This window comes from Prosopis cineraria, unplaced genomic scaffold, assembly GCF_029017545.1.
Source record: "Prosopis cineraria cultivar Desert tree isolate PC_DT_omini unplaced genomic scaffold, ASM2901754v1 PC1, whole genome shotgun sequence".
Classification (NCBI taxonomy): domain Eukaryota; kingdom Viridiplantae; phylum Streptophyta; class Magnoliopsida; order Fabales; family Fabaceae; genus Prosopis; species Prosopis cineraria.
Window position 1 is genome coordinate 52,512,299 of NW_026555332.1, and position 13,152 is coordinate 52,525,450.

Sequence of the window (13,152 nt, forward strand, 5' to 3'; positions counted from 1 at the left end):
GGGGCAATAAATTTATTAATATTTGATATCTGATCATTTGCTGCTACTGCCGCTAGCAACACGTGACTTGATATTAAAATGATATACCACCAGACTTCACTGGGTGATCTTGTGGATTAAGAGCCCAGATCTTCTGGGGACAGTGGACTTAACCCATTGTCCTGTTATATGCAAGAGCAAGAATAAAGTAATATAATTTATTTGGACTTAAATTAACCCATCGACGATAACAGGGAGAGGTTTATGAAAGAATATCGAAATGAAACAATTGAAGACGTCCAATTGGGCAATTTCGACGCTGCTCTGAAAAACATACTACGAGCCTACACGATGTGCTTGAGCATGCTGAATCCTGCGGATGGAACATAGACGACATTTAACAGTGAGCTGTGTTTGCGGCCATAAACTATATAAATGACTGCTCCAATGACCAACCACAGTGAAACTCGAATCCATGTAGAAAACTTGAATATATGTTGTTTGTAAGAATCCATGCGCAAAACTAATAAGTGAAGCATATTTTTGTCTATAGTTCAGACACTCACCCAAGATCAACAAATAGGTAGGTGTTTATAAGAATACAGAGAGCAGGAAGGATTGGAACACACGAACAAAAGAAACCCTGAAATATAAGATGTCAGATCATTCAGCAAGATTTACCCAATCTTTCTTGCATGGAATTAATGACAAAAACACGTCTCGTCTGCGGTAATATTGTTCGACCAGATATTATGGTACGGTGAAGATCAATCAAATTAAAAAAGCCATTCTTTTTCTGATCCTTGTAGCTTGCCATAACTTTCATATGTCGCAACTTAATCTCCATGTATAGTAAAATTGAAGTCCTAAATGAATTGATCAGTAATTTGGCTATCTTTTTATCCTAAGACAAACACCACCCTACCGGGGAAGTTTTAGTGTGGACTTCTGGACGAGAGCTACAACAAGTGCCTGTGTTCTTTAAAAACTATCAACATGTTACAAAGAAGTTTAATTGTAGTCTAACATACCTCCTCTGTGTCCAAAACCGTGCCTCGCATCATCTTGGCCTGCACAGGCGACGACAATTGTACTGCAGACAAGAATTTGTCCACCCAGACCGCAAAATGTAAAGCGCACATGCTGGCACAATCACCAAATGGGCATAGTTAAAACGAATAAGGCAGATTTGATCAAAACGGGAATGGATTTAATTGTTAACAACTTAAATAGCTACTTATAAGTTATAACAACTGATATATAGTTATGGAATATCTAGACTCGTACTATTTTTTCTGCCTCGTAATTTCGTTGCTAATATTCTCTCTTATCAAAAACAATTAAATTAGGCACTTTTCACTACTCCATTCTTCCTAACTTCTTGGTAAAAAGGAGAGCTAGGCCCGATAGATTAAAAGTAAATCACACATGGTGTGGGGATTAAAATCCCTAAATATCAGAAGATATTAAACTTCTTAAAAAGAAAGGAGCAACCTCAAATAAAGAAGAATAGGAGATCCCTTCTTTGGCCAGCCTATCTACAACTTGGTTTTTTTTCCCTCTGCACATACTGAATTTGAACTTCCAATTCCATTGAAGCATATTGATAATTTCGGCAAAGATATTGCTCCCATTGATACTGGTAGCTCGAACTCTCTCCAATTGATCTACTAGCTCCTTGCAATTAGATTCTACAAGAACCTTCTTGAAACCAAAATAAAATGAGTCATTGTTTGTATTGCCTGAACTACTTTCGAGACAAATAAGCAAAACGGCATGTTCAGCATTAAAATCTGAACGTGATAGATACAAGTATACAATACAACCACGCATGGCCCCAAAAAAAGCATTTTTAATTTTAAAATGATAAAAGAACATTTTTTATTCTAAAAATCACAGTTTCGGGGAAGGAAAAAAAAAATCTTATCCAGATAATCAAATTTGTCCCCCATTGAAGTGCGTCGTTGGATTGAAAGCAACCATTCATTCACACACGAACCTCCATTTCGTGTCCTGCTCGTACTTTTCGAGAGATTTTATTTTGGCAATTTTTTACGCTTTTTTAACAATCAGCCTGGACGATCAAATCATTGACTGGTGTTGTTAGGCTGGATTTGTATCACAGAAACCTGTTCATGATTGAGCTGGGTTGTATTAGAGTGTCACCATCGAGCGAAAAATTGGAATGGTTGCAGACAGGTCTAAATATAATGTAAAAGGGCTGAAAAATTGAACACTAATAAAAGCTACCTCCATTCTTGGATCCTCTACATGAATGTAATATGATTGGCACCGTTTATTGAAGAAGATTTTGATAACTATAGATATAAATACAAATACTTTTGAACTTATTTATACTTGATTTAACAAAGATTCACTTATATTTAACAAGTTATAAAATTATAATTTATAATGCTACTAATTTAGGATTATGTTGTGTTATTTAGTAACAATTAAATAGGCTATAGATTTATTTCTCATATATATAATTTATATATGTATTTAATATTATTTTTATTTAAATTTTATTTAATTATTACATTATTGGTTTAACTACTTGTCTAATCAATTAGAACATAAAAATTGAGATTCATTAAAATTTCTTATTTAACATCTGGTCATGCTTGTGCGGAGAAAAAAAACGGCACAATGATAATTGTCTAATTTATGTAATAAACCCCATCTAATAAAATAATACTTGTTATTGTTTAAGATCACTAAATCTGCTATAACTTTTACGAGTAACATTTTATCTTTATTCTCCTTTTATGCAAGATAAAGTCAAGAAACTATTGGAGGAATAATTTGTTTCTTAGATCCCAAAACTACAATCATAATTACACGCTTCACTTGCTATTATTTTTGTCCTTTAACTTAGATCCCAAAACTACAATCCTAATTACACGCTTCACTTGCTATTATTTTTGTTCTTCAACAAATTGGTCACCCTTCCTCCCCACGGCTAGAGAGATTGATGAAGTTTCGGTTGCATTTGATGGTTTTGTACTTTAACCTTTTGTAACATCAGTTGTTAAATAGTGAACTTTAGTAAGATCAGAGAAGAAAGACAAATTTCAACATAAGTGCGTACAAAACTAAATAAATCTCTATAGCCTCGACAGAACAACCTTTCCCTGAAACTCAACTCTAACAAGCAAAGCGGAGTCCTCGTGTTGATGTTGCCCTACAATCCACCCGATACAATGTTACTGCTCACCGCTTCATCCTCCTCCAATCATATTAGTATTAAACTGAGTGTATATAATAAGCATTTATAAGAAATGTTACAATGGTGGCACCGTGGCAATATTTAGCCTCCTTTCTTTACATTGTTATGCTTTCTTCCACAAGCCCGCTCAGCCACTTGCCCTTGGCAGCAGTGTTTACTGACCACTTGTGTCTGACCCTCTTCCTCATAAAGCTTCTTCACCTGGACTCCTATTGTTATTGTTAACACCATCAGAAAGCTGAACCCATAAATTTTGACTTCTTTCAACTCCGTTTGTATCACAGCCATCGGAGAACTGGGCCCACACACTACATTTCCCCTCTCCACTAAATTCATCTTCGCACCCTGCCACTGTCTTTAGCAGTTCTGATTGCAACAATGGACAGTTCTCCTTAAGATACTCGAAACTATCGGATTGCATCACAGCTGCACCACGCAGAAAAGAGAGAAATAACGAGAATCAACCAGTTATAGATCTGTGGATCCCGGATAGATGCTTTCTTGATTTAACTAAAAGTCTAGAAGACAAGCAGATCTTTGAATGAAATTTAAAAAAAAAAAAATCATTGGATGTCATAGGCAGCACAAAATTGCTGTGAATGCAGTTTAGTAACAGTAAATGCAGGGCAAATGTGCAAGCATCACATCAAACTTATGCCAGGTTTTATAATTAATCCTATGAAGCACATGCAGTGCCACATCATAAGAATATGGAGTATTCAACAAGCTAAATTCATGACCCTATGGAGGAGGGGAAAAAATAAGAGCGTAAAGTCTATAGCCACGCCTTGCTCCCAGATTTCCATTCAACTAGTCAAATCCTTAACTAGGTACATGATATCTCCTTGGATGTTAGACAAGGGTCCATGCCACAAGGCAAAAGGTGAGTTTAAGCTCAACTCTCCAATTAACTCCCTTGATAAGGGACTGGAAGAATCGGTGCATTTTACATGGCCAATAAATAAGCATGGTTGATTATATATAAGAACTGAGATTTCTGGGAAAACAGAGGGTAGTTGTCAAGCGGCTCAAAAGTAAGTTGATCCTTTTAATTTCTCCCCTATTTCATATACGAAGACCACAAAGGGTCCAAGCTCAACTGCTCAAGTTCATAGGAAATGCCTGAAACATACCAGTTACATATACATTAGATTAAGAGCTAGGGCAGGAGGAAAAAAACATAGGAAAAACATAACTTTGAGTTCCTGCACTTTAATCGTGTTTTGCTATAAGTCCCTGCACTTTTTTGTGGCATTCTAGGTTCCTACACTTTTGTTTTTTGGTGTTCTAAATCCTTCCAAGGTCCCTACACTTTGTACCGAAAAACAAAAGTGTAGGGACCTAGAACATTGGGAAAAAAAAGTGCAAGACCCTATAGCAAAACGTAAGGAAATTGCAAGGACTCAAAGTTATGTTTTTCCCAAAAAAATATCAGCAAGTCTATTTCTACTTCTATCACTCCCCATTCCTTTATATTATGAGCAGTAAACTTTGGAAAATATCAAAGTCCTAAATTTCTGGGATACCAACTGATAGGTTGCGGGCATAACCCAATGACTCCAGCAATCCAGCTAGTGGCAGCAAGTACCTTTTCTTCCTGGTGATAAAATGTGGTGATAAACATGTTACTATGCAATCAACTTTTGTTCCCTTTTGTTTGGGGGGGGGGGAGGTTCAGGGTTTAGTTCATGGTCCGTCCTATCCTGCGAGCATCTAAATACCAAAAAATAAGAACAAAATATAAGACAACAAAAATGAGAACTATCCATTCAATTTGCCTCATTGTCAAGGAAAATCTTCAAAAGAAGCTAATTTTTAGAACATTAGCATCCAGCAATGAAATAAAGTACAAGAGAAAAGTGCATGCAAATTGTAGAGAATATAACCATCAAGTGTGCCCAGAGTTCACAGAATGTATATCATAAGGTACATAAATATAAACACTACATTATAAAATCATTGAAGAAAAATATAAACTACAAAAGAGGATACCAAGATATTAGATGCTCAAAAATAGCCAAATACAGGTTTTAAATCTAGCCTAGGGTTGGAAGGTTAAGTAGGAAAACTCACCAACAAGGTTCTCAGCAGCAAATTTTAGACAAATGGACTTTAGCTCTGTTGCATGATAACGATCAGCAAGGGCAAGAATACATGCAACAGAACTTATAGAAATGTCTTTGCAAAGCATGGACTCACACAACAGTTTAAGTCTTGGCAAGCCATACTTTTCTGCAGCAGCTAACAACTTTGCAGCAAATGTGTCAGATACTGATGGCAAGAGTGATGAATATGACGTGAAGAGCTCTTCATCTTCTATAAGAGTATCTTTATAGATAAAATGAAGTAGTGCCTGCTCAACAATAGGGCTCAAGAAACATTAGAGAACTAGGTGAAGGATATGCAGCACTAATGAATTTGCAAGCAACCAGAAAACAAAATAAATAGAAGACAAGAGATAGGAAAAGACATTTTCAAGTGTGCTTACCCGGAAAACCTTAGGTTCCATATCAGTAATAATGATTTCTTGATCATCTTCCTCCATCTTATTGAAAAATTCAGTCTCAAATTGAGTAGAACGAGCAGCCAATACAAGCTTATGTGCATGAAACTTTTCCCCAGAAACAGAGAATGTAACATCTGATCCTTCCTCATTCTCTAATAGCATGCCAAAATGTGCTCCAATATCAGACTCAGGAACCTGTACTGTGTTTAATTTTGAACAATCTATGGATGAAACCACAACACCAACAGTACAATTTATCTTCAAGCAGTCATCTTTAAGGAAAGTCGATGCCTCCAGCTGAGCTCGTTTGAAAAAACGCTTATAGCCCCTAAAAGACAAAGGCTAGCAGCATATCAGTCATTTTGTAGAGTTAAATTATATTGGTCACTTTGCGGAGTTAAGGTATATTAGGAATTAAAAAATGAACGGAATTGTTTATGAACGTGTTACATTTGGATGCACCATGCCGTCTTAAAAACTCACAGTAAAAACAGATTACTGCTAGCAACACAACAGATTCGTGCATGCACGTCCAACAGTTATAATTCCTGTTGCAAATGGCAAGTCTACAATCTATGACCAAAATTGGAAACAACACATCCCTGGGAAATTAACTACACGTCAACACCATTCCTGAAGAATGTTGACACCAAGAAATTCCAACGAAATGATAGCATATTAAGAGGAAATTAAGAATGCCTTCCTTCAACAACAAGGAAAATCCACAGGGCAATAGAAAATAAAAGAAGGCATCTAGCAAGTGCACATAACATTTATATGGGCCATATGATGCTTTGGTGTCATTGTATTAACCTGGTGCATATTTACCATTTTCGAAGGACGTAATCAGACCTCCAAAATGGACAATAAAAAACTTACACGAAATCCAGCGCATAAAAATGTTGACTCTTCAAACACATAATCTAAACCATCGCATATTTAACAGTAATTAGCAATTTCCTCACAAATTTCCAAACATTATTTCCAGCTAACAAAAAGAAACGGTATCATGCCAAGGAAATACAACATCCTGAGGAAAGCAATCAAAATTTTTAAATCCTAAAAGAAAAACTCACCACATGCTGCCTCTGTACTTGAGAGTATAAGGCCCACTTTCAAGCGATCGATCGAAGTGGCTATGAACTTTATGCTTTCCATTTCCACTCTGGTCCACCAAAGTCAGCTCAAACAGCGCTCGCACATCAGTACCCTCGCTCGCAAGCGCAATGAACACCGAAACGTACGTGGAATTATCCTCAGGATTCTTCCCGTCGGGATAGAAATAAATGGCCCATTGGTAACCTCCGACGGTGAAATTCTCGCTAGCTATGTGCTTCCCAACACCGATACCTTTGGCGAGAGAGTAGCCTTTGATTACAAAGTTATGCGAGCCATTGACGGTCTCGGTCACCGAGCGGGAGCTAGTGGGCGAGACCAAAATGTTCCTGCTCCTGCTCCTTCCCGGCGAGTTCATGTTGTCCAATCTGGTACGACCAAGATCATCAAGCCACGACGGAATTGGATCCCTAGGCGAGCTAATGACGCTCTTGTTTACGAATGTCTCTTCCTTTTCTTCAAAGCTTTTATAATTGCTGGGAATTTCCTTTCCATAAACTTACCAGACAACGTGTATGTATATAAATTGAATTTGACTTGATAAAAATAATAATATAAAATTAGATAAAAAAATCCTCTAATTTTGATTTTAAGATATGAAAAAAAAAATTATCATAATCAAATATATCTTTTTTAGTAAAAATATAAAACTCTTCTATTGATTATAGATAGTATAATTTATATATGTTTATCCATGTGATAATACATAGATGATAGATCTGCCTAATTTCTCAAGGAAAAAAAAAAAAGGAACTTAAGCTTCCATACTAAATTGTTTTTAACGTCTAATGTTATATTAATTAAGATATACAATTGATACTAAATTGTGCTATTCATCTATAGCGTTAGTGTATCTTCCTCAGATATGTGATAAAAATGATCCGTTTATCAAAGATTGGCGGCAGTAGGGACTTACTTTATAATTTTTATATAATACCATAATTTAAATATTAAATAAAATATATTAAAAATTTACATTACTCATGAGTCATAATTCTTAAATACAATTTTTTATCACGTGAAACTGTCCAAGGAACTCAGGCCAAAAAAAAAAAAAAAACTGTCGAATGAACAAGTCAATATCCTACATTTTACTTGGAACATAAGTCAATGGTGTGCTGTGGCCTAAAAAGATAAGCGGCCAGTATTGTCGGGCTTCTTACTTTTGTGACAAATCCTGATCATCCATCAAATGCCACTTCCATTTTTCAACTTGACCCTTTTTTTTTTTTACCAGCATCTATCGGCTTGACATGCATCCCTCTCCCCCCTATTAACATCAACTTCCATAACATGGATCATATTATTTATGAATCATAAATAATATATCTTTCAAAAATATAACTTTTGATCGCTCAACTTTTTTAATTATTAATTCAATTTTTAAATTTCAACTAAAACAATTAATTCTTATATTTTTTAACTAATAACAATTCAATCCTTATAAAATATAATATATTAACTTAAGACAACTTAATTTCCATAACCCTATAACTCAATAAATTAAAATATCTAAGTTATAATGAGTCAAATTTTAATAACTAAATTGATAACATAATTGCTCTCAATAAAAAAATTCCTGTGCTTAGTTTTTTTAAAAAAAAGAAGTTCCAAGAGTAAAAGTTACATCTTTCCTATTAATTGTACAAAATTTAAATTCTATATTAATATATTTTTGGCATTTCAATCCACTATAATCATCAATTTATTAAGTTTGAATAAAAATAATTTATTAATTTCAAATAAATTACTTTACTTGAAAAACAAATTATTAATTTCATATAATAGAATATTCATTCGTTACTTCCCTTCTTTTATTACACTAATGTGTTGGGGGAGGAAGAATGAATTTAATGTCCAAAATCCAAATTGACTGCTTCGAAGTTTCAAGGCATAATTTACTAATTTCAAATAAATTATTTTACTCAAAAAACAAATTATTAATTTCATAAAATAGAATATTCATCCCTTACTTCCCCCCTTGTATTACACTATCAAGGTGAGGGAAAATCAATGGAGATTAAATTTAATGAAAAGAATTAGTTTCTTATAATATGACAAATCAAGAATGGAATCCCTATTAAAATAAATACTTATATTTAGTAACCAATTGTGTCTCGAATAAAATTATCTTGAATAAAAAAAATACCTATGAGCAATCACAATAAAAAAGGTGAGGGACAAAGATTGAATATAGGGCCCTAGTTATTGGAGAGGAACAGAATGATTTATAGATAACAAAATGATCTAAAGTATAATTGAGACAATAGAGAAATTAAAATTATGGAGTAAGTGGGGTAAGAATGGAGATTGCCATAGATGAAGTCATTAATTTCCATTCTCATCTTTCTATCATTTCAAGGCCCTCAAATCTCTATAGTTTCCATCTCTTTATCAATAAATAATATTATTTTAGTCCATTGTGCTTACTATCATCGCATTCCTTTCCTTCCCATTAACCAAACGCCCTTTATGTCCAGATTGTGGAACTGCTTCGAAGGATAATTAGAATTGTCGTGACTCTGCCAAAACACAGATATTGTTTTTTCTTGGACCAACAGTAAGAGTCCAATACCTAAAAACAGCACTTCTAATCAAATGAAGAATTTCAATAATACAAAATGCATCAGAAAGATTTAATATTAGACCAGCCTGAGCTGATTATTAATTAATAAGTACTTCCTGACAGTTCTCTGCTTCTATCGGTCCCAGTACAGTAACATCTATAATGGATTGAAATAGCCAAAGCCCGAATTCCCCTTTTCTCATCCCCAGTGTCCTCATTTCGGCCAAAAGACGCAACAGAGAGAATTGGAGGCTGGGAAAAGGTAAGAATCCGAAAGAACGCAGAAACGGGAAGGAAGAAATAGCTTGCACTGAAATTCTGTGTCCCCTTCACTGCTACCAAGAATCAACCAATATAATGAGCAAGGATTGTACAGGTTAGCTACAAAATGCCCCTCTGCAGCAGTATCAACTGCCGGAAATAAAAAGCAGTTATTTAGATTTCCTTTGCTCAGAGACCCTTTGACCCATAATTTTACAAACAGGTTCGTGTTTTGACTGAAGAAGTTTTAGTGCAGGATGAACCATGAGGTCCCCCATAACTAACTTCTGTCCCACATCTAACTCACTCAAGTCCACATCGATATATGGAGGGATGATATCTGCGGGGCATAGGTACTTGACAGTCCTCTTGATGGTATTCAAATAAGCACCTGCAAATTTGCACACAGGAATTTCATGCTCAACAAAGTGAAGGAAAAAACTGAGTTAAAAAAAATTATTGGCATTATTCCTATGTTCAGAAAAATTTGAAGTCTAACTTGTTTCACTAGGAGTTTAAATCTTATAAATTTGTAATGCATCTTGAACCATGGGATATGTTTGTTGAACAAGATCTCAAATCTCACTAGTCAAATGCATGGATATGCTTCTATCACTGATCACTAGTGATGTAGAGTTTCAAGACCAAGACATTCTTAAAGAATACAACATCAAGAAGCCTTATCCTATTAAATGGGATCGACTAATGGATTGTACAATATCATTGTACCATATCAACAACCAAGCCTTTGGGTTAGGACCAGTACAGGGCAAATAGCCTCTATCTGGTTTCATCCTTTGAGAAATTTGCAATTGTTTGAGATCATCTTGATTAACATACGAGTCCTAGAAAGATAGTAGTATTTAAAAAAAAAAAAAAAAGGAGCAACACACGCTCACATGCTTCAGTGAATAGAGTTAGCTCCAATAAGCATTAAGGTGATTTGTGTGGAGGTCAATGGTGATCCAGTCCATGTGGAAAAGCCATCAACAAGTTATGCGGTAGTTCCTAAAGTTCAAAACAATCACAAAAGGGTTGTGTCTTAGTAGCAATGAAGGCTTAGGACATAAAGAAAATGCTCAATGATAAAGGTCAGCGAATAACTCTCCATCCTCTTACTGTTCCGTACATGCTACATACTGATCTAAGCAAATCCTGATTAAGAAAAATCACAACTAGAGCTATCATATTAATGCTAGATAAGCATATTATAAATTCCATGGATAAAACTAATGCTTAAGCCATACAAAACACAGGCACAACTTGACATTTTCACAAAATTCATTTGAATTCACAACATGAAATTCTCATAAAATTCATTTCCCTTTACCATCATGCATAATTGAACCAATATGGGCCAGTATAGTTGTCTTGTCCAGCTAAATTACAAGGCTCAATTCCTTTCTTTCTTGCCTCAAAAGATGATGCAAAGATGAGAAAACAAGTCAACATAGTATGACGCCGGGGAAAAAAAAATAGAAAAGGAAAGAAGTAGTCATAAAGTGCTGCCATGATATCATAGAGGGGGGGGGGAATAACTGCAAAGTGTGTTCCATGGGGAGTTACCTTTCTTCAATCCAGGGGACACATCTTCTCCTCTGAATACAAGAGGAACGTTAACTTTCAAAAAAGCATATGATGGAGCCCTTATGAATGTGACATTTAACGGTTCATCACTGCCTGCATGCAGGTGAAGCTGAAAAGTTTCCGAAGGATAGAGTAAAGAACAAGTCACCAATTTCAAAGTGAACGTACAGTATACATATGTATTCATAAATGGATTTAATGAAGAGAAACAACCTTGGCTCAAACAAAAACAAGAAGAAGAGAAACATCCAGTTATTTTCTCGTACTATACAAGCAAAACCAAAGAATGGACAGGCACTACCTACATGGGAAGAGACTGCTCCAAGACTGTCTTTCAAGAGAAAAAGTAAACAAAATCTATTTCGAAGACAAGCATAATACACCTGTGCCTATCATCATCACAGATACAACTAAATGCCCATAAGGTTGCCGTGCCTAAGGAGCAATCGTACTGTTAAGAGCATGACTGGATCAACAAACTTGTCTCTCAGTATTCATATTAGAAGTCCAGGAAATAAAAATGATGGAATGACAACCCCTGATTAGGTCTCTGAAAAGTGATGAATCCAAAAGTAATCATACTCGATCAAGGAAATGCAACGACACTTCATATAATAAATCCTTCCCCCCAATGTTCTACTACAATGTTGAGGAAAGCAAACTCAGCAATAATCCTTCACTCTCTAATTCCTCAAGAAAGGCATGTGAATCATTTCAATATCTTTTCATTAAGAAATTCAAATTCAAAGTTTTATACAGGCATATAGCCAGCAAATAAGTGACTCCGAAACATTACCAGCCTGGGCAAAACACGAATCTTTTCTACAATCTCTTCAGACTCGAACTCCGTCCGAACCTCCAGGTCAAAGAGTCTGGACAAAAAGAAGGATCGACCGAGATGGTTGACGAGCTTTCGGATCTGATTGGTACGGACGGAAATGAGGCGCTTGTTGCCCCCGTGCTGGCCATCCTCTTGCTCGAAGACGATGCTGGGAACTCGTCCAGCCTTGCGCTCTTTGGCAGAAATGATACTTCCTGAAGTGGAGCGAGGTATAGCAAGGATCGTCTCAGCGTATCTGGAGTCGGGCTTCGGAAAACCCTCGAGATACGTGAATGGTGGGAGGTCAAGAGGTTCTTGGTGGACCACGGCTACGGCGGCTTGTGAGAAGTGACGGAGATGCGAGGCTTTGGAGAGTATTCGCCGCGAAAGATACATAGTTTGCTGCACTTTACTGGACAACCAAGGCAGCGTGGGCTTAAGAGGGGTTTTGGAAATGAACTCGAGGGTTATGGCCGTGGCGTCTCCCTCTCCCAGAGGTCGAGGGCAGCGGATCAAATGGGAAAACAAAAACCGGGGCCAAAATATAATATAAACAAAATAAATTTGAAAAATTTACGTCTTATACTCTTTTCTTTTTTTTTCCCCCCAGAATTTATGTCCCATTCTCCACATCTTGAATTTGAGGCCCGAGTTCATTGTTCAGTTTTTGACCGGAGGCCCAAATTCATCATCGAGAACAGGTATTCCTTATTTTAAAAAAAGCCTTCTTCTTTTTTTTTAACGGTCAAAATGAGCATTCTAATACAACACTACAACAGGGGTTAGGTGTAACGCAAAGAACTAACCTCTCGAAATTTAAATTTAAATTTTTATTAAAAGAAGAGTGTACATTTAATGCTTTTCAATAACTTTGATGAAAAGATATATGTAGAGAATAAAAATACGAGTTAAATATTTTTTTTCCATACTTTCACTTAAGAAGTGCTTGGTATTTTATATTAATTAAAAATATTTTTTTAAATTATTTTTTAGAGGAATAAAAATCCCACCCATTAGTGATCGTCAATGGAGGGAGATTTTTGTTTTTTAAAAAATGATGTAAAAAAAGACTTTATCTATTAATATAA

At 35.6% G+C, this 13,152-nt stretch overlaps 2 protein-coding genes across 6 annotated transcripts; both read right to left on the minus strand.

Annotated features, from left to right (window-relative positions):
• Nucleotides 1-3,007: 3,007 nt before the first annotated feature.
• On the minus strand, nucleotides 3,008-7,305 carry LOC129288609 (BTB/POZ and MATH domain-containing protein 4). Of its 5 annotated transcripts, none has more exons than XM_054925291.1 (5): nucleotides 6,791-7,305; nucleotides 5,697-6,042; nucleotides 5,282-5,561; nucleotides 4,735-4,805; nucleotides 3,498-3,634 (listed from the first exon to the last, which is right to left on the minus strand). In XM_054925291.1, the coding sequence occupies exons 1-4, from the start codon at nucleotides 7,186-7,188 to the stop codon at nucleotides 4,780-4,782; spliced, it is 1,050 nt and encodes a 349-aa protein (XP_054781266.1). In that variant the 5' UTR covers nucleotides 7,189-7,305; the 3' UTR covers nucleotides 3,498-3,634; nucleotides 4,735-4,779. The 5 variants fall into 5 exon arrangements, with proteins under 5 accessions (XP_054781250.1, XP_054781266.1, XP_054781280.1 ...); XM_054925305.1 differs by lacking the exon at nucleotides 3,498-3,634 and adding an exon at nucleotides 3,829-4,330 and having other exon boundaries at nucleotides 4,739-4,805; XM_054925298.1 differs by lacking the exon at nucleotides 3,498-3,634 and adding an exon at nucleotides 3,829-4,330.
• A 2,147-nt stretch (nucleotides 7,306-9,452) lies between these two features.
• Nucleotides 9,453-12,580, minus strand: LOC129308296 (uncharacterized). Its single transcript, XM_054949376.1, has 3 exons — nucleotides 12,041-12,580; nucleotides 11,224-11,353; nucleotides 9,453-10,048 (listed from the first exon to the last, which is right to left on the minus strand). The coding sequence occupies exons 1-3, from the start codon at nucleotides 12,458-12,460 to the stop codon at nucleotides 9,828-9,830; spliced, it is 771 nt and encodes a 256-aa protein (XP_054805351.1). The 5' UTR covers nucleotides 12,461-12,580; the 3' UTR covers nucleotides 9,453-9,827.
• Between the last annotated feature and the right edge of the window lie 572 nt (nucleotides 12,581-13,152).